The 23,911-nt window shown below is 49.6% G+C and overlaps 1 protein-coding gene and 1 long non-coding RNA gene across 20 annotated transcripts in view; one reads left to right on the top strand and one right to left on the bottom strand.

Moving 5' to 3' along the window:
* Positions 1-23,911, top strand: part of LOC149325704 (polyamine-transporting ATPase 13A3-like) — a 783,814-nt gene that overhangs the window by 182,954 nt on the left and 576,949 nt on the right. For 7 of the 19 annotated variants that reach the window (XM_089563633.1, XM_089563634.1, XM_089563628.1 and 4 more), the window contains one exon: positions 7,041-7,113. In XM_089563633.1, the coding sequence (XP_089419759.1) occupies positions 7,041-7,113 (73 nt within the window). Of the gene's footprint in view, positions 1-7,040; positions 7,114-21,111; positions 22,620-23,911 lie in introns of those variants that run through there. The other 12 variants (XR_016286322.1, XR_016286321.1, XM_089563621.1 and 9 more) reach the window with 7 other exon arrangements.
* On the bottom strand, positions 17,992-20,594 carry LOC149325712 (uncharacterized). The gene is made up of 2 exons (XR_016286326.1): positions 19,315-20,594; positions 17,992-18,632 (listed from the first exon to the last, which is right to left on the bottom strand). It is a non-coding gene; the product is annotated as an uncharacterized LOC149325712 (long non-coding RNA).

Below are 23,911 nucleotides of genomic sequence, written 5' to 3'. Positions count from 1 at the left end.
GCCGCTACAATCTAATGGTTAACCTGCATTACCAGCGTCTCGCGGACTCCAAGACGAATCTAAATGTTGAATGTCTCTCTCCCTCCTAAGAACAGCTTCCCACTCCGCCCAGCACATCTAAGACGGTCTATGATCGACTCTCTCCAGGATGAACACTCTTCCGTACTCTTTCCCTCCAACTTCTTACTCGCCGTCAAGTACCAAGTCACGCATCACATTGCTACCACTGGTTTTGCCGCAAACACTCGACGCCGTAGCATTGCTGCACACCGGTTCAAGTTCTTCCGATTGTTTTTAAAAGATTGTTCCCAGTGAACAGTCATTCTTCAGTTGCTGCCGAAGGAATCTGTGATGTACCCCTAAGTTCGATTCTTGCCCGTTTCTTTCCCCCAATTTCATTAATGATCTTGCCTGCAGTATTTGATCCATTGTTAGCGTCTTCGCAGTTGACTGCATCCTTTATCGCCCGATTGTTCCTAACGGGGATCGGTTGTAGCTGCAGCACTTCTTAGTTAGACTTGTAGTAAGGCAGTAATTACTCATAGACGTCCACCCAAGCGCAGCCATACGGCTACAAAGACTTGAACGGAGTTACGCAGCTTGGCTTTTGCAGCTAGTCATCTGAGAGTTTTCTTGTATGCAAGTGTGTCTGTAAAAAGCCAAACTGGCATGCGATTATACATTGCAGTAAATACACTAACGGAAATTAAATTGTGCGGGTTTGTCGGAGTCACTAACTGGAGAAAATTAACGCGGTTAGAACATAGTGTTACCGGTGAACTGGTTACTGAATAAGTGAACGAATCGTGAACAAAGAAGTGGTGGTACGCTGCACGACGACGACGATGACAATGGGTAGCTGGGCCCTTGGAGTCTGAGCTGAGTGCGGCCATCTCAGAGCAGCCGCTAATATAGACTTACCGTAACGGTAATACCGTAACATCCCCGTAACATCTTTTGGTGGAGGTCGCGGGTTCGAGCCGACGTGCAGACGACCCGACGAGCCGACGGGCCGAACGGTCGAGCTGACACCGACCCGGCCCCCCCATCTGCGCCTGCCACGCCAACTGTCGTCGTAGCCCACCCTCGCGATCCGGGCACATTCTGCGGTACAGATGGCGTGGACGTCGAGGACTTTTTCTCGCTTTATGAGCGTGTTAGCCAGCACAACAGGTGGGACGCCACGCTGATGCTGGCCAATATGATATTTTATCTTGCCGGCACCGCACGCGTCTGTTTCGAAACCCTCGGAGAAGAAATTGCCACATGGGATGTCTGCAAAGATAAGCTCCACGACCTGTTTCGGAAACCAGTTGGCCGCCAGCTTGCTGCCAAAAAGAACTTGCAGCTCGCGCCCAAACGGCCACTGAATCGTATATTACATACATCAAAGACGTCTTCGCACTGTGCTGGAAGGTCGATCACAACATGACCGAAGACGATAAGGTAGGCCACATTCTTAAAGGCGTTGCCGACGGTGCCTTCCATCTTCTTCTATGCCGGGACTGCTCTGCGGTTGACTCCGTTCTGCAGGTGTGTCGACGCTTCGAGCAGGCCAAGCACCGGCGCATCCCACACCGCTTTGACCGCCTGCCTAACACAGGTGCCAGTTCCACGTGTGAGGATCTGCCGACACTGAGGCAGCCTTCAAACCCCGACAACGTGACTCGCATCGTGCGCCGTGAACTGGAGGCCCTGGCTCCTTTTACGACCAACGCGCCCTTGTCGGACAATACCCTCGCCACAATATCCCTTATTCAAGCTGTCCTCCGCCAGGAGGTCGCCAACTTGGGCATGCCTTCTAGCCATCCCGTCGAACCTCGGAGTGCGAGCCCTATCTCTCCCGTGGTCGCTACCGCTACGGCCCGCAACACCTTCGTCCCAAGTTACCCAAGATATCGCAATCCAGATGAGTGGCGTACCCCTGATGACCGGCCGATCTGCTTCACCTGCTCGCGCGTAGGCCACATCTCTCGCCACTGCGGGTATTGGCAAATCTCTGTGGACGCAAGAGACCGCGAGAAAACAGCTTTCGTCACCCCTGATGGCCTTTACCAATTTAAGGTCATGCCCTTCGACCTTTGTAACGCCCCTGCCACATTTGAACGGATGAAGGAATCGTTACTCCGCGGCTTCAAGTGGACGACCTGTCTTTGTTACTTAGATGTTGCAATTGTTTTTTCGCCCTGCTTTGAAATCCACCTGCTTCTTCTTTCGTCCACCTTGGCACTTTTCCGCCGCGCAGGTCTTCATCTCAACTCAAAAAAATGCACTTTCGTCCGCCGCGAACTTAAAGTCCTCGGCCATTTGGTGAATGCGAGTGGCACACAACCTGACCCTGAGAAAGGTCGTACCGTCAGAGCTTTTCCCTGTCCCCGCTCGCCCAGCGATGTCCGCAGTTTCATCGGTCTCTGTTCCTACTTTCGCCGGTTCTTCCCGAACTTCGCAGCCGTCGCTCGCCCTCCCACGAATCTGTTGCAGAAAGGCGTTCTTTTTTCCTGGGGTCCAGAGCAGGCTACTGCATTCTCCAGCCTTATCGCCATCCTCACCCACCCTCTTGTATTGTCCCATTTCAACCCGTCTGCCCCGACTGAACTTCGCACCGATGCAAGTGGTCACGGAATTGGCGCCATTCTTGCTCAGCGACAACGCGGCCAGCACTCCGTGATTGCGTACGCAAGCCGACTTCTTTCTTTCGCCGAGAATTACTCCATCACAGAACGCGAGTGCCTGGCTCTTGTTTGGGCCATTGAAAAATTCCAGACATCGTTGTTCGGTCGACCATTCACTGTTATAACCGACCACCCCACCCTGTGTTGGCTCTCCTCTCTCAAGGACCCTACTGGCCGTCTTGGCCGGTGGGCAGTGCGATTGCAAGAATACACCTTTTCCGTGGTTCACAAGTCCGGTCGCCTCCATCAAGATGCAGACTGCCTGTCACGCTATCCCGTGGATCCTCCTTCATCTACAGACTGTGAGTCGGATGCCTGTGTCCTCTCCATATCAGACCTCTCCCACATTGCCGACGAACAGCGCTTGGATCCCACACTCACCTCTCTCATCAACCGCCTCAGCACAGACCGGCGCGACACTTCTCTGGTCCGGTTTTTGCTAGACGGGAACATGCTGTACCGCCGCAACATGCGACCTGATGGTGCTGAGCACTTACTAGTTGTTCCCCGACACCTCCGCTCCACTATCCTGGAAAAACTGCACGACGCACCTACGGCTGGTCATCTTGGTGTCTCCCGTGCCGCGTGCGCCGGCGTTTCTTCTCGCCTGGTCTGTACCGCTCCGTCCAACGCTACGTGGCCGCTTGAGACCTGTGTCAGCGCCGAAAGAAGCCCGCTGTTCTGCCGTCTGGAGACCTGCAGCCGATTCCCATCCCGACCGACCCGTTTTCTCGTGTTTGGCTTGATTTACTTGGGCCCTTCCCGGAGTCCTCCTCAGGGAACAAGTGGATTGCGTCGCCACCAATTATGCCACGCAGTACGTGATCACTCGCGCCATTCCAACCAGCTGCGCCACTGACGTCGCTGACTTCCTTCTGCACGACGTCATATTACATCATGGCGCTTCCCGTCAAATCTTTACCGACCGTGGCCGTTGCTTCCTCTCCCGAGTTGTTGACGAAATCCTTCGTTCGTGCTCCTTTCGTCACAAGTTCACGACGGCTTATCATCCTCAGACGAATGGCCTTACGGAGCGTCTCAACCGCACACTGACAGACATGCTCGCCATGTATGTATCCGACGACCACCGGGACTGGAACATCAGCTTGCCTTTTGTCACCTTCGCGTACAACTCTTCGCGCCATGATACCGCTGGTTACTCGCCCTTCTATCTTCTCTTTGGACGAGACCCCTTACTGCCCTTCGACACTCTGCTGCCCACAGCCGGCCCTGTCACTACATATGCGTGAGACGCTATCGCCCGAGCAGACGCCGCCCGCCAGGTTGCTCGTCACAAGCTCTCCGCCTCTCAAGAGGCTCAAAAACACCGCTACGATGGCCTGCACCGTGATGTGCGCTACCCTGCCTGATCTCTCGTCTTGCTGTGGCTCGCATCCCGTCGTGTGGGGTTATGTGAAAAACTTCTGCCGCGCTACACAGGTCATTATCGTTTATTACGGGACAGAGTAGTTTGAGACCCTAGATTGGGTCTCTCCCGCACCACTGATGTATCGCGGGTTGTATTACGGGCAGCGACCGACGTAACGTACGAGATCACACCTCCACCCAAAGACCCCGTCCGCTCCCCTGGCATCCGAAGTCGTTCATGTGGCTCGCCACACCCACCCACCCTATCACCAACCCTCGATATCACACGCCTAACACGCACCGGGACGTTGCCTTCAGCCGAGGGGGATTGTGTTACCGGTGAACTGGTTACTGAATAAGTGAACGAATCGTGAACGAAGAACTGGCGGTGCGCTGGACGACGACGACGTTGACAGTGGGTAGCTGGGCCCTTGGAGTCTGAGCTGAGTGCTGGCCATCTGAGAGCAGCCGCCAATATAGATTTACCGTAACGATAATACCGTAACATCCCCGTAACAATGTTTTCCAAACTACCACCCAGAAAATCGAAGTCGCTCAGCCTGATAAGAGGATCGCTAGACATGGCCTCCTCTCCTGTTCGAAAATCAGCATATTTTCAAGTTGTAGTGATGGTAGTCCAGCGGTCAGGAAGACAGCAACAGGTCTTGCAAACGAAGCTCTTTATTTGGGCTTACTTGCGCCCTCAAAAGAACTAAACAACACGGCAGCGGCGTAAAAAGAGAAGTTTATTTTTTCTGTTTTAACATAGAAAATACAAAACAAAACAGATGAACTTAATTCTCTGATCAGTCAAGCACATGCGCAGTGACGCAGCACTGAGCACGTCAGTAATGCAGTAAAAATGCCGATACTCGACCGCCGCGCAGGACGATAAAGTATGTCGACCATTTGCGCAAGAACTCAGCCTCGCTCATTGACAGAGCGTCCATGCATGCTTGTTCAAAGAGGCGCGTGCGCAGGCGCTGCAACATTGGGAACATTGTTCTTTGCGGACGCCCATTTAAGGATGCCACTCCACGCTGCCGCCACAAAACAAACATGCCGACACACAAGAGCATATTTGTGAACAGTTCGCATGAACTAGTGCGCGCTTCGAGGCGGGTTAAAAACATGCAGCGGCGGGTTAAAACGGCAGCGGCGTAAGCAACGAATGTGCTCGTCAGTCGTCGAACTACGTATGCCCGCCGCTCGCTGCATAGCTCAATTTAAAGCCGGCAAGGAAACTTTGCGATAACATGTCAAGATAAACTACAGTAATCTGGAAAAACGTAGATGCAGTTACTCATGGCTGTGATCAATCTAGATTACTCCGGTCGCTTCTCGCGTCACGAACAAAAATGATAACGCTCCGTTACTGTGGCCGTGAGCGCGAACGAACGGACACTACAATGATACGTGGCATGCATCTGGTATATGCAGGCCTCATCAAACTTACTTAGCACCATAGGGAACCGCAGCTCAAGTTTGCCGTGTCGACTGCAGCGCCTTAACACACAGCATAGCGAGAGGAGCAAGCAGTTCTGGGGGCGCTCTTGGTGCTATTCCACGCCACCTTCCTGGGCTTATTGGCATGAGCTTCTGCGCTCCGTCGAAGCCACGCGTGGTGCGTGTCAGTTATCTGGGTTATGTCTACAGAAGCGAGGCAAATAGTGCTATCAATCAAACGCGGGCTTCTAATCGTTCAGAATGTGCTCTCGCGTTTGTAGTGGCCCAAGCGACTGACGGCAGCAGTTTTTAGGCACCTAGTGGAATAACTGCAGCGCCATCTGGGCAGCGCACGTTCCCTATAGACGCGTTGGAAGCGCTAGCCTGTTTCATAACCTCAAATTATGTCAGAAACCCAGTACCATTGTGTTTGGCGCATGATAGCCATAGTTGCTTATGCGCCATAAAACCCATAGAAACCCAGTACCAACATAGATAAACCAACGCTTAGCCTGCGCAACTACGGGATATCGGAAGATTCTGCCTCTATCATTAATTACATTGCAACTTTTCCAACCTCCGTGCCACGTTATTTCCAACTACAATCAGATCAGGCTTTTTCCATTCGCTTAGCATATCTTGGGCACCTTGGCGTGGAATCCCTCTGTGAGCGTGTGGAAGCCTAGTCTGTAACCCTGCTCGGCTGGTCGGAATGAAAGAACCTGCCTTAAAAAAAAGGGGACACAGATCGTAGCGCCTGTTTTTTGCCTGTCGAGATGAGTTCAACACCTTTTCAAACTTTCTGTGGCGAGAAAATTGCGCCAGGAGCTGAGAGCCGCACTTGGGCTTAGAGTGGGTGCTTCTTCTGGGCGGGGCCTCAAAGGGAACTCGCGAGCATCAGTTTCCGAAATCGGTCGGCCCCCTTTTCCCAGCTAACATAGCACACAGCAAGCGTGCCACTTCTCTTTCCCTACATCCCAACCCAACCGTCTCTTCCCACGGGAGACCAAAAAAATACGCTGGACACGTTTCAGGCAAGGGGTTTCTTTGCAGTTTCTTCCATAATAAAGTATTTTTAACCTGCCACTTGCCTTCGCATGTATACACTCATTAGCCCCCATCTTTAATTTAAGGTCGTTAAACAGAAGTCGTGGGGGCAGAGGCACAAACATCTTCATTTTTTTTCTGAAAGATACCTAAGAATACAATACCTGCTAGTAGCGCGTAGGTACACATTGTATGGTAGTGCCCCTTCTGGATAATGGAGGTGGGTGGATGATGGCCGGCGGCAGATGTGTTGTTCCCGTGGTGTGGCATACGATACACCCAGCGGAGTGTGCCTGCAGTGAATGGCGCCTTCGCACGCACACAGACCAGCACCGACAACGGCATTCTGTCGCAGTAGTACTGTAGTGTTAACACACGAAAAAATCATTTTTCCGCGCACACGCATCCTGTACTTTTTCCTGACCACAAGACAAAAACCTGCTAAAGCAAGCTCATTAAACCGCTTACGACGATGCGCGAACCTTACAAGTGTGTTTTCTTTTCCAGCAAAGGCAACATCTCGACATCCTTGTGTCCCACACAAATGAAACGACAGCTCTGGTTGTGCGTCCGAACAATGGTAAGTTCCCCCATTGCTCATGCGAGCAGCGCTATTGTCGTCTACTTCATGAATGTTTGACAAATTATCAGAATGTGAGAACCATATAACGTATTTCAACGGTGCCTAGCAGTTAAGCTAGCTCGTAGGCAGAAGCGGTTTTTCTATGCGCCTAATGCTACGCTCAGAAGTGAGCATGTGACATCAGGAGCGAGCGCAATTCGTAGCCTCCCAAACTCGTCCTCCGCACGTTGCAATTGCGTGCCAGCGAACAACCTGGATTTATGCGGGCAAAATCGTTTCCAGACGGATCGCACTTTCCGCTGGGCATTTCGGCACAGTTTCACCGTGGAAGAGGGTTGCGCTCTCTTTTGACGCATAAGGAAATCAGAAAATTATGGAGGGCATGTAAGACAGCTTACGTACTTTTAATGCGAAAGCATTGTCTTATAGCGAGCTCTGTTGCGAGGTTCGTTCAAGATTCCTGACTTTCTAATAACACACAATCATTAGCCGACATGCACTGCCTATACTGGAGCACAAAAAGAAGGAAACGCACGACATTTCCCCTTATTCAGTGGTCACGATTGTTTACGTCCCGCTTTTTTCCTTCTCTGTGCTTTGCCTTGGGAAAAAACACAGCGCACTCCTAAGACAAGGACGAAGAAAGACAAGACGACACAGGGCTGAAACATTGCCGTGCGCAATGTTTCATGATCGTAATCGTGATAATCGTCATCATCAGCCTGAATACGCCCACTGCAGGGCAAAGACCTCTCCTATGTCCCTCCAATTAACCCTATGCTTTGCCGGTCGCGCCTATCGTATCCCCGCAAACTTCTTATTCTGATCCGCCCACCTAACTTTCTGCCGTCCCCTCCTACGCTTGCCTTCTCTTGGAATCCACTCCGTTACCCTTAAGGACCAGTGGTTATCTTGCCTTCGCATTGCATGCCCTGCCCAAGCCTATTTATTTCTCTTGATTTCGACTATGACGTCACTAACTCTTGTTTCCTCTCTCACCCACTCCGCCCGCTTCGATCTCTTAACATTACACCTATCATTTTTCTTACGATAGCTCGCTGCGTCGCCTTAACTTAAGCTGAACCATCTTCGTTAGCATCTAATTTCTACCGCATAGGTGAGTACCGGTTAGATACAGCTGTTGTATACTTTTCTCTTGACGGATATTAGTAAACTGGCATTCATGATCTCAGAGAACCTGCCATATGCGCTCTACCCCATTCTTATTGTTCTAGTTATTTCGCTCTCATTGTCCGCATCAGCGGTCGCTACCTGCCCTACGCAGACATATTCCCTTATTACATCCAACCCCACACTCCCAATTGCGAACTGCTGTTCCCTTGCTAGACTGTCGTACATTACTTTGGTTTTCTGTAAATTTTTATACCCACCGTTCTGCTGTGCTTGTCTTACTCGTTGATCATACGTTGCGGCTGATGTCCTCAGTGACTTAGCAAGGCAATGTCATCAGCGCATCGCAGATTACTTAGGAATTATTCATTATGTATTATTCTCAACTTTTCAAAATTTAGGCCTCGGAGTACCTCCTGTAAATAGGCGGTGAATAGCACTGGCGTGATCGTGTCTCCCTGCCTCACACCCTTCCTTATTGAAATTTTATTACTGACTTTCTCGAGAACTATGGTAGCTGTGCAGACCCCATAGATATCTTTAATTATGTGCACATAACACTCTTTTAAACTGCAGAAGAACTGCAGATTGGGCTAGTTGGTGTAGATTCATAGTGATGGTTCAACAGCGCAAACACACACAGGCCAAGAAGGAGACAAGACACACAAAGCGCTGAACTTAAAACTGATTTTTTATTAGGAAGAAGCATGTCATAAATGCTTCTTCCAAATAAAAAATCAGTTGGAAGTTCAGCGCTGTGTGTGTCTTGGCTCCTTCTTGGTCTGTGTGCGTTTGCGCTGTTGAACCATCACTATGACTCTTTTAAATCCTGATTCCGCAATGCATGCATGTTTCATGATATCTTCAATATTTAAAGCATGAGCTGAGGGGACTTTGCCCCTTGTCTTCCCCTTTGCTTGGCTTCCCCGCGGTGCACCATCCATAGCTTGGTTAGTTAACTTAACTGACAAAAGAGGGCGCCGGCGTCGCAGCGACACGAGCGCCTTGTATGGCCTTATTGGTGCGTGCACGCGCGGGGGAGACGGCCCTCTTCGGCTCGGGATTGCGCCGCCGCGTACCAACGCCTCAACGCGGTATCCGCTCTACGCCAGCGGTGCGAGGGCTCGTGGTTGAGAACATCCCTCCGCCAGCTCACCCCATCCGGCCTCGGAGTTTCCTCCTTGCCCTGGCGTCGCCGAACGCTCGCTCGTACGTCCTCGCATCCTCGGCGTATTTTGTTACCAGCTGACTTGTTGTTGTAGCAATAAATTTTTCGTTTCTTCCAGTGTGTCGTTCCTTTGTTCCCTCAGAGCAAGGCCCGCCGCGGTCGTTGTGCGCTCGGTAGCATACGTGACCACGGGGTGGCGGCCGGCGGTGTTGAACTGTGTCAGCCGCGGTTAAGCGAGGAGAACGTAGTTATACCCCCTATTAAAACTCCGCCGAGCTGAAATTAGAAAAATTAGAGATACTGCCCTGACCCGCATTGGAGCATGCAAAAGCACTGACGCCTCCTCGGCACTCATCGCCTGTGTTTGCCGCTCTTTACCATTTACTTTGTTTGTTGATTTAACAACTGAGTTAGCGTAATTGTCGTATGCTTTAATCAAAGACCAATTTAGTTACTCTGATTATACTTTCTTTTACCTCGATCAACCTTTTTGGCTTTTAATATCTCGCGGTGTGGTACTCTTCTCGTCTACTAACTATATCCCCGTCCAGCCTATTGAACCGTTCAAAGGTTTTTGCTGATATTCGACCATCCAATCGTTTTTCTGATAATTAACTTAATCTTTGTCAATGCAACTTTTTCTTCGATTATTTATCATTCATTATATACCTTTCAATTAATTTCAAACCGCATTTTCACTCTTTAGCCTATTTCTGCACTGAAAACACCCACGGCTGTTTTCCCGTCCACTGGCTATATTGACGTCCGTGCTATTTCTGCGCTTTTTCACATTTTGGCGCTAAATATTTACTAATCATCCATCTACTTTTTTTTTGTGTAATATCCTCACACCATCCTCCTCCCCTTACAACCACTGGTTTGATGCTACGACGTCTGAGAACGTCACCGCTGCTGCAGACACGTTTTGCGGACACGTTTTGGTGACACCACCCCGCCGACAAACCTAGAAATGCTTTCGGATTAATAAAGGGCAGCGTATTTGTTATCATAATCGGCCATTCAAAAGGTGTAAATTTTAACGTTAAACTGTCTAATACTTTAATTAAAGTCCATGAAGATGGCATCTGCACTACGGAAATTTCTAGGGGCCTCGAAAACAAGTTACTAGATTTTCGAGGAAAGTTATAGAGCGAAAGCTTTACTGCGCCGTTTTCGGGGAGTTTCGCCGACTCCGTCGCTTTGACCTTCGGCAACTCGCAGCAGCCACTCCGGCGCTGCGCCGAAACCAGTGGAGAGCGGGAGCTTCGAAAGGCGCATAACTGGCCCCCTGGGACAGTACGTGGACACCTTCGTCTCGCTCCAAGCGGTTGTGAGAGATGTGCGCTTGCAAGCGTTGGCACTGACAACGTTGTGGCTGAAATGAGGCACTGAAGCTGTAGGCCGTTGGCGTTCATCGTGTTGCTTCGCGTTGTCGTCGACAACGTTCTAGACTGCGATGATTTTGAGAAAAGAAACATCGCTTAACTGGCTCCCTGGGTTAGTGCATGCCTGAATAGCACTTTGAGGTACGTGGGGTGTGAGAGAGTGATGTGGGCTGCATGCGTTAGCGCTGACAACGTTGTGGCAGACACGCGGCACTGCAGTTGGCCACAGTGTTCATTGGGTGAGAAGCCTCTACCGATCAAGTAGAACTGACATTCGAGCGAGTTGGTACAGCATGTTGGAAAATTTCCACCGCGCACAGGACAGGGACAAAGAAGAGAACACCCCAAGCGCTGACTCCCAACTAAGCGTTTATTCGCAAAAACAGAAAATAAATGCTCACAAGAAAAAAAAAAAGATCAAAACTTATGCAATCACGCTGGCGCGTCCAGATATGAATATTATCGTGCATGCAGAACAACAGATGGGTCACTAACACATCTAGGCTGCTTTTTATATATATGATATGTTTCTGATACCTCTCTAGTCAATTGATTACGATTCCTAAACAAAACACTTGCTTTATCGAGCAGAGGCTTGCAGCCCCTGCATTCCATACACTGCAAGATTCGAAGAAGGCGGTTTTACCAACGACAAGTTGTGCTCTTGTAAGCGAACATTCATGAAACGGCCAGTTTGACCAACATACATGCGCCCACAAGACAGCGGAATCTGGTACACTACACCTTGTTTGCATTTGATACACCGGTTTACATGGTTCACATTGCACACCTTCCGCTTGTCACGAACAGCACAACCAGAGCGCTTGTCAACCCTGGCACAAATACTCCTAGCATTTTCGGGGCTGAAAAAATTACGTCCACATTATATCTCTTGCCCACATTTTTTAGTTGATGTGAAAAGTGGTGAACGTATGGAAGAACCGCTACCTTCTTTTTCTTTCCTTCATCTGCACTCCGAGGTGATGGCCTGTTGGCATCCTTAATTCTTTTTAACACCTTACTGCAGACAAGGCTCACAAAATTATCTCGAAAACCAGCCACTCTTAATCTATTCGCTTGCTCAGAAAAACTATCGTTCAAAGAGTGAGCGATGAACCACTCATTTAACTCACAGCTGCCAGGGTGGCAGAGTGGGTGTGCTGCTTATCCAGTGCTGGGAACACGCTCAACGTGACAGACGCCAGGCCTCGTCTAATGGTACGATACACCACAGCTTTCGCTCTCTAACCACATTTTTTTACATCCCTTTGTACAGACAAGAAAATACGAAATTAACCAGTTGTGAAACCAAGAAATGTGTTTGTTTATAACGCTATTGATTGACTTGCGTTGCGTTAAAGTTAATGAAAGAGGAATACGATGGATAATGCAGTCTCCATTGCCAATTTTGGGGACAATTCAGAATCAGAACGACAATAAGGAAATGAAAAAACAAAACCTACAAATAAGTTGAGACCCGAAAAGAGAATTTGTAATGTTTTAAAAAAATGCATTGAAAATGTGAAATATTCCAGAAGATTTCTTCAGCCTAAGAGTGGTATAAATGGAGCCAGCTTTATTTGCTCACAAGACTTCCTTGAAATTTAGAATACGATAAAACAATGCTTGATAGAGCATCACTCCGTTTTGTGAACATTGCTTTAAAATTGACATTCGACACAGAATCACCCATTTATCCTGTGTTTATATTAGCTTTTGGATTGCACCATTTCACGGGCGCAAGTGATTTTATAGTGTTTTCCGCCTATGGAGAAGAGTAGTAGGCTGCCTGGAACAAACGATATTCATATAGATTATCTGCGCGTATAATGTTTAGGAAAGGAAATGAAATGATTCTTTGCAGGGAAACATGTATTCAATAGCTGCGATGAAACAGATGACCTTCTGAATATCTACAAGATTGTTTAAGTTGGATTTAGTGGTTGTGCCCTAAGATAAAGAGCAGTACATTAAGAGAGAGTAAATGATGCATTATACATTTGAACTGATCAAATCACGCTAAAAGGCACAGAAAGACGAAAACACAGAAGGACGAAGTCCCTCGGTATTTGATCGGTATTAAGCGCTAACTAGACCCCGCTCTTGCATTATTAATATATTTGAAGCTTTGTGTTATAGGAAGCAACGAGCGACATCGCGATATTATGGCGAAAGTTTCATGCTAAGACAATTTACGTGTAAGCCCCCTATTGAAAAATCCGGTATCGCGGCAAACCGGATTTTACCGGAACATATCGGTTTCATACCGGTCCGGTATCACTCTCATACCGGCGAGACCCGTCCGGTTTGATGGCTATACCGGTTCATACCGGTCCTGTATTGATCCCAAACCGAACAGACCGCTCCGGTACGGAGCTCATACCGGGCAGTCCATTCCCGGTTCGAAGATCAAATCGGACAGACCAGTCCGGTACGGAGCTCAAACCGGGCAGACTAGTTCGGTACGGAGCTCAAACCGGACATACCAGCCTGTATTCAGAGCGATATGTGCTGCGGTTTTGGTGCTTGGTCTGCAGATTGACTGTTGTACGCCAGCAGATATTTTTTAGGGGAAGGAGGGGGGGGGGGCAGCGTGCGCATAAGTGCGATAATCAACACATACACGGTTTTGTTGAAAGGGCTAGGAAAAGAAAAGGGCTAAGCGTGAGATTCGCAGTGGCAAAACATGCAGTTTGCGCATGAAAGGCGGGGGCTGCATGAAGGTGAATTGCGGGCAACCGCCATATTGGCTTCCCGTGCAGCACCCTGACAAAGCCAGGGCGGCTGTGTGCGGGCAAACGGCTAGTATATATCCGCCAGCAGCCTTCGTAAGTCCTTCGCAGATTACTCTGGATTTCACAGTGCAGAACTTCAAGACTAGCTGATAAACATGGCGAGCCTCCGGTGACTGCGCCAGAGGCTCAAAAAGGTTTGTTACTGTCGCGTTCATTGCAGCAGCTTTCTTAATGTTCGCTAACGGCAGCCTCTAGCGACGCATCTATGAAGAAAGAAAATTCTTGGTTTTCGTGCAGGAATTCTTTGCACTTCTTCAAGTGATAGCCCATTGATAACGCAACTTGTCCAAGCGTCATCGCGAGCGGCCCCACCCTTCACTCTATCAGGAACACATACTAATCACAAATCGCCCAGAACATTTCTATCGACGAACAAGAAAAGGTTAATTCAACGGAGCCGGCAGCTTGGGGTGTTCCCTTAAGGGCGACGCTTCGTGCCAGCTAAAAGATACAGCGCTCGAGAGAACAAAATAAAAACGAAAAACACCTGTAGAAACCTTACACGAGTAACCCGTCTTTGCGCAATTTTTTTAAAGCTTTTTTCTTTTCTCTCCTCACCGCCTTTGCTTATCCTGGGTCCGGTCGCAACAAAAAACCTGCGCATTCCTGGCTTTTCTATCGGCCTTTGTTCCTTCCCCTTGGGCTCCTCTGTGTCTGTACTGTCCCTTCCAGTGCCGTTCCCCGAAGCAGCGCGGAGGCGCTCACTCTACAACCCACGACCGAGCATTTTAAGCCGCCCTCCCGACCACGCTCCCCGCGAGGCTTCCATGAAGTGGCGAGGAGGTTCCGTTTCTGCTTGTTCACTGTGCCCGGTCGCAGCGCGGTGACTTTATGCAGAAGTCCTCCCCCGCCTTTCCTGCGTTTGTTTGTAACAGGTTTTTCTCTCCTGCGGCTGGGCTGAGTGTCAAGCGGTGAAGGTAGCTGCGAAAACACGCTGGCACTCGCTCGTTAGCGTTGAATTTGTGTTATACAATTTTTTGCGCCTTTCTTCGTGTTGCCTCGATCAATCCATGATCAAAGATGACATCGCCTTTCATGCGTACGTCCAGTGCAAATATGGTGGAACGGTATCATCCTTGTCTCAGTGATGAATGACTTCGCTCCGAAATACGTGAGTGGTGAACATTTGACTGGTGGTCCGTGGAGGCCACGGCGGTGAAGGCGGATTTTATGACGGCGACGTCGTGCTGCTAGGACGTAAGTACGCATTTTAAATCACTCTGTTCTTTAAGTACTGCCTCCGTCTCGGGTATATGCTCGGCGTCAACAGAAACGTTCTAACTGTCCAGTGTCTTTTTAACTAAAACTTTGTAGATTGCACAGCGTAGAGGGACAAAATAGCGCAAAATTTTCTTTCAGTTACATACCGAAATTGCTTGTCCTTCATGACAACACGACTAAAATTAGTTTTATGGTTTGTATTCTTTCTTTACAGAGGCATGTGGTGTACACGTGCGAGAGCAATCATCGATAAGCGTCCTGAGGGGGAGCGGCTCAAGCCCTTGAACAAACATCAAGCATCGCATCGATGCTGCGGTATGTGCCGTAAATAATGGAGCATGACCACGCAAGCATCGGAATCGTCCGAGGAACCTGTTTACACACCAACAATGTTACGACGCAGATTTTCAATACATTATTGATTCAAATATAGAAGGCGTGAGGTGCATTCACGATACTGAGCATTGCCAATGCTCAGGGCCTGGCGTCTTGAGACGCCTTGCTTGTCTGTGGCTTCTCTGGGCCCACGAGGGCCCGCAATTCAGAGCCCCGTTTGTGCTAATTACAAATGCATATATGCATTTGTAATTATTGCATACAGGTCCACCTCGGGAATGGAATTTTTATTCATTCGGCAATGTGGGCAGCAGTTATGGTGGCACCCAAAGATTCGCGTTTCTGCAAGGACGCAGCCTTTGGACGACTCCACAACTCCTGGAAAGGAGCTTTACAGGGCAAGCTTGCCATCGGAACCTGAAGTCAGAAGCCTCGACAGTGGGCAGGAAGCCAATGACCCCTGAAAAGCTACAAGCCATTGGCCGTAAGTTGCATGTCACAGTGCTCAACGCATTATGTTGTGTGTCAGTGCCCAATTAAATGATAAGGTGGAGGCATTATGTACTACCAATCATATTTTCTTTTCTGCAGGTGCTTTTGACTACTTCATTGCCCAGCACCCTGTAGAGACCCCAGCGCCGGTAGATCGTCGCAAAGAGTTAAATTATTACCTCAGCGAGCTGGTTCAAGACATGCGAAAAAATAAACATCTTTTGGAGTTTTTGATGCATTATAATACTCACCAAGCTACCAATACTTGGTAAAAGCTGGGAGCAAATAACACAATTGCACATCGACTGCAATACGAGTCTCTGATAATCGCAGATTACCAGTTTCTGAGGCTCTGTATATTGCAGCATTTGGCATGTACACTTATAGCCCCAGTTTTTGGGCAGATTTAGTCCAAGTGGAATATATTTGAAGCATAGCATTTTATTACTGCCTTTCTCCTGTGATACAGGGCCCTCCTGTATAATACGGGCCTAGCCTGTAGAATACAGGACTGTCCTGTAATCCGGTATGGATTTTAAACCGGAACCGCATACCGGGTTATTGTACAGGATTTGCGATACCGGATTACCGGAGTATCCTGTACAAAACAGGAGAGTCCTGTATTGTACAGGACTGTCCTGTTTTATACAGGGTATTCCGGTAATCCGGTATCGCAAATCCTGTACAATAACCCGGTATGCGGTTCCGGTTTAAAATTCATACCGGATTTTTAAGGCGGAAGCCTTTAATGTCTCATCGTTGTAAGCAGCAGTTGTCGACAGAAAATGTCACGCTTTTCAATTGGTGGAAACGGTCGTGACGTCACAGTGCGCGAATTTCAAACGGGGCCAATTGCACTTTGGCTAGTAACCATACAACCAATTGAAGGGATCGTTATAGTGATGCTCCAAGTAAGTGGGGCTGAGCTTAGTCAATTGCTTAATTACCCAATTAGCCTTACTAGTCAGGCCATACAAATAAATAAAAGTGATTAAGAAATTGGTCGAGCTCAGGAATCGAACCCCGGTCTTCGGCGTGAGAGACGAGCACGCTATCCACTCCGCCATGCCAGCTCGATGGTTTGGAATGAACAAAGGCGCGTCTAGTGAATACGGTGTCTTCACATACTGCCATCCTCCTCCCTTCCCTTCCGGCGAGGTTTAGGTGTCCACCGAGATATGAGAGACAGATACATTTCCTTTCCTCAAAAACCAATTTACCGACGAGTGAGGCGTAGAACCGAATGGGCGATGGCGTTCTATGGACTCCTTGGCAGCGTTGCAAGACGCTGTCGCGTTCCACTCTTAGGGGCGAAGCTTAACGTCTTAACCACACATCAGTGACCACACTTTAGGTAAAAAAAGTGCCCCCCTGAATTTTGACGGGTGTCCACCGAGATATGTGAGACAGTTACTGCGTAATTTCCTTTCCTCAAAACAATGTTCATTTTCTTCATTACGGCTCCTCTTTATCTATCTTCTTTCTCTCCCACCTCCCTTCCTCTACGGTGCAGTTCAGGTGTCCACCGAGATGACAGAGAATTACTGCGCCATTTCCTTTCCTCAAAAAGCGTTGCGTTCAAAGGGCAAGGCATCGCGCCGAACGGGTGGTGGCGTTCCGTGGACTCCCTGGCAGCGCTACAACGCGCTGTCGCGTTCCACTCCTAAAGGCGAAGCTTAAGCGTCATTAATTAGCAGTTAATTAGTATTCAGGCACTAATCAGTAATTAGCAATTAATTAGTGATTTGCCATCACTTAGTAATTACTACTCAAATATATGTGACGTCACCAGTGCCACAGAAACAGGGAAGGTGGTGCGGAAAACCAATACCTCCTAGAAAGACTTGAGGCCTGCGCGCTGCGCGAGTGACGTCACATCCAGTAGGCGGATGGCCGCGTCGCTCGTTTCCTCCGCCGCGCTTGGTGTCGCTTTTTTAGGATGGTTTAGTCCCTCTCTATCGACCGCTGTATTAAGCGCGAGTGCGACCGCTTTGCAAGCGTACAAAAAGATAGCCGTGCGCTCATTTATAAAGAACGGAAGAGCCTGCTGTGAAATAACTAGGGGCCTGGTCAGCTGCAGTGCACTTTTTAGAGAAGTAAGATTGACAAACTACTCTAGGTGAGTGAATAACTGATACAAAACGCGAGAATTCTGCAGTGCAGTTGTTTCGTTTCGCTGGCTTCGGCTTCAGCGGCGTGCGTCACGTGAATTCGGGATGATGGAGGCAAGAGCAACTCGATCGTCACCTTCATGCAAAACTGTGTAATGGTGCCTATTGCAGCGTTCTACAATTACTGCTCCCATGGGGAGTTTATTGTTTGCTGAATATTCAAGAATGAGGCAAAATTTAGTCGTCAACCAAAAGACAAATTTCGGTTTATTGGTCATGGGCATGCAAAGGCGCTATAAATAAATGTAAGACAATATAATATACATACAGTAAGCAGAACTAATGAAGCATCAAGGTAACAAAATTGAACTGCCAGGTAGTAACCACAGATTTGTAAAACAAACATACCCTTTAAATATGAAAACATAAATTGTACTCATGGTCACACTTAAGACTTAGACCATGTCACATACAGTAGAACAGGTCACTGCAACAAACATCAAGGAAACGAAGGCAGTCATGGTTCGCAGGCCAAAATAACACAAAACTTTTAGCAACATACGGTTAAGCACGAAACATATATGATGAAAAACAATTGCAATGGACTAGAATGAGGAACTTGGTTACTTCACATAATATGGCACTGCGAGAACAAATCAAAGCAATAAACACTCCACATACAAACAAGCACATGCTCCTCTCTTGTTTTGGAACACTGGTGTGGACAGGTACGATGGGCAGTCCTTGAATATTGAAGGCACAGCGCTAGGGTCCAGTCGTGGCACCGGCAAAGTGGTCTCGATAACCTTTTCAGTCCTTGGGTCATGATAGACTGTTTTTTTTTAATAAAGCTCTCATGGAAGTGCAGCGCACAGACCTGCAAAAACGAAAACAGGGGACTGTACCACAAAAAGATATCACAGTGTCTCCGAAAGGACATTAATTATGTATACGTGCTCAAGGTAGTTTTTTTTTTGGTATTGGCAGATTCTTTCCTGATGCAAGCACAGGCTGAACGAACACTTTTCGCAGAAAACACATGGTATTTGGTGTTTAACGTCCCAAAGCAGCTCAGGCTATGAGAGACGCCGTAGTGGAGGACTCCGGATAATTTCGACCATCTAGGGTTCTTTAACGTGCACGCGTCTGTCGACACTCCTGCCGACGCGTCTGTCGACACTCCTCCGACGCGTCTGTCGACACGGCTGCCGACGCGTCTGTCGACATTCCTGCCGACGCGTCTGTCGAAATTCCTGCCGACGCGTCTGTCGAAATTCCTGCCGACGCGTCTGTCGAAATTCCTGCCGACGCGTCTGTCGACACTCCTGCCGACGCGTCTGCTAACGACAGTATGAGGCAATAAAGGCTTTCGCCTTAATATGAACACGAAAGAATTTCGCTTGTCAGCCGTAGGAAGCATTCTGAGTGTCGCCTCGTCCTTCTATGCGGAACAACGGATTCTAGGCCTAACGCTCAATATGCTCGCACTGACAATAAACTTTGCGCAGCGTAAAAGCGGGCATGAAGGTACACAACAAGCTAATTAAAGCAGTTCTTACCCTTGAAAAAGCTGTAACTTGGTAGTCCTTGCGTGGTATTGCACGCAGCCAGTTGTTCCGTTGGGCATCGTCCTTCGGAAATCAGAAGACTTGAATTTTCAAGTCTTCGTCGTAGTTTCCCCGGCATTTCGGCACACAGCACTTGTAAGGCATGCTGATAGCCGCACTTCACTCCTTGACAACCACCACGCGCGCCGATCATGCGCAGGAACGCGCACCCAGTGCAGAAACACAGAACAACGCCAGAACGATGCACGCAACGGCAGGCTTCCTCCCGCTGGTCCGCGCGCGCCGACTGCGGGGTTCGTCGGTTCGTTTCGTGCGCGCGCGCCTCCCGACTCTCGAAGAGGCGATCGCCTACCGGAAATGACGTTGGTCACGTGACATTTGGGAGCGCGCAGGCCTGAAGTCTTTCTAGGAGGTATTGGGAAAACGCTTCCGCCTCTACCCACTTTATACAGTCAAAGTGCCCCTGAATTTTTCAGTAGGCGGCTTAAAGCTGAAGAGAAGCGGACGCCCACTTGAGCAATCTGCACACCGATGATACCGATTCCCTTCCTGAATAAGGGAACCACTGCTACGTACTCAGCGGCATTGAGATGTTTACGAGATGGCCCGAAGCGATGCCTCCTGTGCACGTAAGAGCGGAGTCTATCGCACTCTCTGAATAAGCCGCAGCGGTGTCTCTTGCACCATTACAACTTACTTTGGTCGCCAACTCGACTCCACATTTCTCGCCAACCTACCCGTATTCTCGGCGCCAATCCCATCAAGACGACTTTTTGCCACCCGAATTTCAGTGGTCTCATCGAACGTTTTCACTGGCAGTTGAAGGCGCCGCTTACCGCGTCGGCTTTCCCTTCACCATGGGTTAAGCGCCTACCATTTTTCTTGCTTGGCCTCCGCAGTGGCTCCTCCACCTCTGCAGCAGAGCTAACGCGTGGTGCTACTCTTCACGTCCCTGGCGAATCCTTTGTGCACTCGAAGCCTGTTGACGTTTTCGAGCACGTCTATGCAGTGCCGGGGGCATTGTCCTTCGCTCACATTAATTATCGTCCTGTCCCCCCGGACCCTCGGCACTACACGCACGTCCGTTCCCACGACACATAGTTGGTCGCGTTCATGATTTTCGCGGTTGCACTGTGAAATATTTTGCTGCCGTTTTCTTTTTTTGTTGTGAATATTTTCAGGGAATAAAAAATTCAGGGGGCACTTTGACTGTCTAAAGTGGGTAGAGGCGGAAGCGTGTTCCGCACCACATTCGCTGTTTCTGTGGCACTGGTGGCGTCACATATATTTGAGTACTAATTACTAAGTTATGGCAAATCACTAATTAATTGTTAATTACTGATCAATGCCTGAATACTAATTAACTGCTAATTAATGACGCTTAAGCTTCGCCTTTAGGAGTGGAACGCGACAGCGCGTTGTAGCGCTGCCAGGGAGTCCACGGAACGCCACCACCCGTTCGGCGCGATGTCTTGCCCTTTGAACGCAACGCTTTTTGAGGAAAGAAAATGGCGCAGTAATTCTCTGTCATCTCGGTGGACACCTGAACCCCACCGTAGAGGAAGGGACGTGGGAGTGAAAGAAGATAGATAAAGAGGAGCCGTAATGAAGAAAATGAAAATTGTATTTGAGGAAAGGAAATTACGCAGTAACTGTCTCACATATCTCGGTGGACACCAGTCAAAATTCAGGGGGGGGGCACTTTTTTGACCTAAAGTGTGGTCACTGATGTGTGGTTAAGATGTTAAGCTTCGCCCCTGAGAGTGGAACGCGACAGCGTCTTGCAACGTTGCCAAGGAGTCCATAGAACGCCATCGCCCATTCGGTTCTACGCCTCGCTCGTCGGTAAATTGGTTTTTGAGGAAAGGAAATGTATCTGTCTCTCATTTGTCGGTGGACACCTAAACCTCGCCGGAAGGGAATGGAGGAGGATGAGAGTGAGTGAAGACACCGTATTCACTAGGCGCGCCTTTGTTCATTCCAAACCATCGAGCTGGCATGGCGGAGAAAAGGCGAAAGATTAGTACGTGGAGTGAGAGGAGGCCTGAGCTGACCCTGAGCTTCCGGCCACCGAGCGTGACGGACGCAGGATCATGAGCTCCGGCGGAGCGGCGATAGCGGCACTTGCTGGCCGCGGAAACAGGTTAGCTGCCGACGCAGATCAGGAATATGAAATTGTTTTGCCTACCTTGCCTACAGGACGTGTTGTTCTTAATACGGTGTTTCTTCACGGAGACGTGAGAGCGAGGCCCTACAGGGTGGAAGATTTTCGGGACGCCCTGGCCAACGCTGGTGCGCTCCCCGACGTCGTGGCGTTGGGAGCGTATCAGATTAACCACGTGTGGGCGGTGACGATGAGCACCTCAGAATCTGCGAAGAAACTTGCTGCCTGCAAACAGCTACAAGTGAAAGGGCGCCGGTGCATTATTTTCGACCCTGAAGATCAGCAGGTAAAGCTGCGCCTGCATTGGATGCTGCATGGTGTGGCGGACGAAGACATCCGGTCTGCTTTCGCGGCGTTCGGCAACGTGACGGAGGTGACGCGGGAGCGTTGGCGTGTCCAAGGCTTGAAGGAGAAAGGCTCGACCACCAGGACCGTGCTACTGAAGTTGAAGCCGGGAATTAAGGTGGATGATTTGCCACACCAGGTCCGAGTAGCCGGTGAGCTGGCCCTCGTTGTTGTCCCTGGGCGACCGATGCAGTGCCTGCGTTGCCACGGCACGGGTCACGTTTGCCGAGACTGCAAGGTGCCCAGGTGTTCCCTGTGCAGGCGCTACGGACACGTGGACGCGGACTGCGTCCGTACCTACGCGTCAGCTACCGGGGTCGGAAAGGCGAACGACACTGCGGAACTCATGGCCATCGCCGAGGCGGAGGAAGCAGCCACTGGTACGGACGAGGCGGGCAAGTCGGCTTCCTCACTTGCGACGTCAGGGACTCCCAGTGTCGACACCAAAGCGGCCGACGAACCAGAGAGCCAACAGCCGACGGGAGGCTCCCTCGGCGTCTCTAACGAGACGCCAGAGAACGGAGCGTGCCCATCAGAGCCCGTAGTCGTCGAGGGAAAGGACCTGAACGAGGACCACCACGAGAATACCGGCGCCCGCACAACAAGCGTCACGCCCCCCCTTAACACCCCGGCGAAGCGTTCCCATGACCAGGACAGCCCTGAAGGGGACAAAGTGGTAGCACCCGGCGTCGAGGAGCCCCCTGCAGAGACGACTCAAGCCCGGCGTTCGTCGTTACGGCCACGCCCAAACCATGCGGCTGACAAACGGTACTCCTCCGCAGGCAAGGTACTACTCGAGCAGACTGATGTTCTTGCGCCGGATGATACCGGCGGCCACAGTGGCGTCTAGCGGCGCGCTAGACGTGGAAGGTAAGCACCATGCTGTTGGTTCCTTCCTCTTGCGTAAAAATGGCTCCCGCCTCCGCCTTTAGAGTCGCTACATTGAATGTGAGGGGCCTGGCGGCAAGGAAAAAACAATGTCAGGTGTACCGACTTATTACGGAGCGCGAGATAGATGTATTGGCCGTGCAGGAGACGAAAGTGGACGGCAACGAAGGAACCGACAGCATGGTGCGACGTTTCACGACTAGATTTTATGCTGTCGTCAGTGAAGCAGTGGGAACATCGGCTGGATGCGTGCTTTTTGTAAAGAAGATGCCGGGACTAGAGGTGCAGGCTTATTTTTCGTGTGTGTATGGCCGGTGTATTGTGCTTGATTTTTGTCTGAACGGCAATGAGTGGCGCATTGTTACTGTGTACGCGCCGAATGTGGCTGAGGAAAGGGTTGCCTTTTTCCAAAGCCTCCAAGAGCGCCTTTGTACGGAGAGGCGGCTCATTGTATTAGGTGACTTCAATTGTGTTCTTAATGCGCGCGATAGGTCAAGCATCCGGGGGTTTCGAGACAGGAGCACTGAAGTGTTGATGCGAGTGATCGAGAACGGAAACCTTGAGGATGTGGCTGAACTTATTGAGGGTGCGCGGACAGTGCAGTTCACTCATTTCCAGGGCTCAAGCCATGCACGGCTGGACCGCATTTACGCATCAGTCGACCTTGCCCCTGTTTGCAACCATTATGAAGTTGTGGGAGTCTCCTTCTCAGACCACTGTTTAGTTGAGTGCTGCCTGGGAAGTGTGAACCGAAGCAAGGCATTTTCGTGGGAAATGTGGAAGCTAAACAACACGCTTCTTCAAGACGCAGAGCAGTAAAGGATGAAATAGGTAAAATAAACCCGCGCAAGAACCTGAAGATTTGGCAACAGTGGGAGCTAAGTAAAGAATCTTTAAAAATCAAAGCAATAGAAAGGGCGACATGTATCCGTTATAAGGAAAAACAAGACGCAGCTGAGCTAAGGGCACTTCTTCAAACGCTGATGAAGCAGGAATGCAAAGAGCCTGTGAAATGGATAGAAGATGTCAGGAAAACAAAACAAAAGATTGAGCTTATGGAAGAACGGCGTTATCGCGGAGCACTAGTGAGGGCAAGGGCGGAAGACACAGCTGCTGGCGAAGCGCCATCGAAACGTGCTCTTGGTCTAGAAAAAGCGCGCGCTGAAAGAAATCACATCGCTAAAATAGAAT

Source organism: Amblyomma mixtum, chromosome 10 (genome assembly GCF_055824585.1).
Source record: "Amblyomma mixtum isolate Tamu chromosome 10, ASM5582458v1, whole genome shotgun sequence".
Classification (NCBI taxonomy): Eukaryota; Metazoa; Arthropoda; class Arachnida; order Ixodida; family Ixodidae; genus Amblyomma; species Amblyomma mixtum.
Note: the sequence above shows the minus strand (reverse complement) of the source record. Positions and strands in the feature narration are given on the sequence as shown.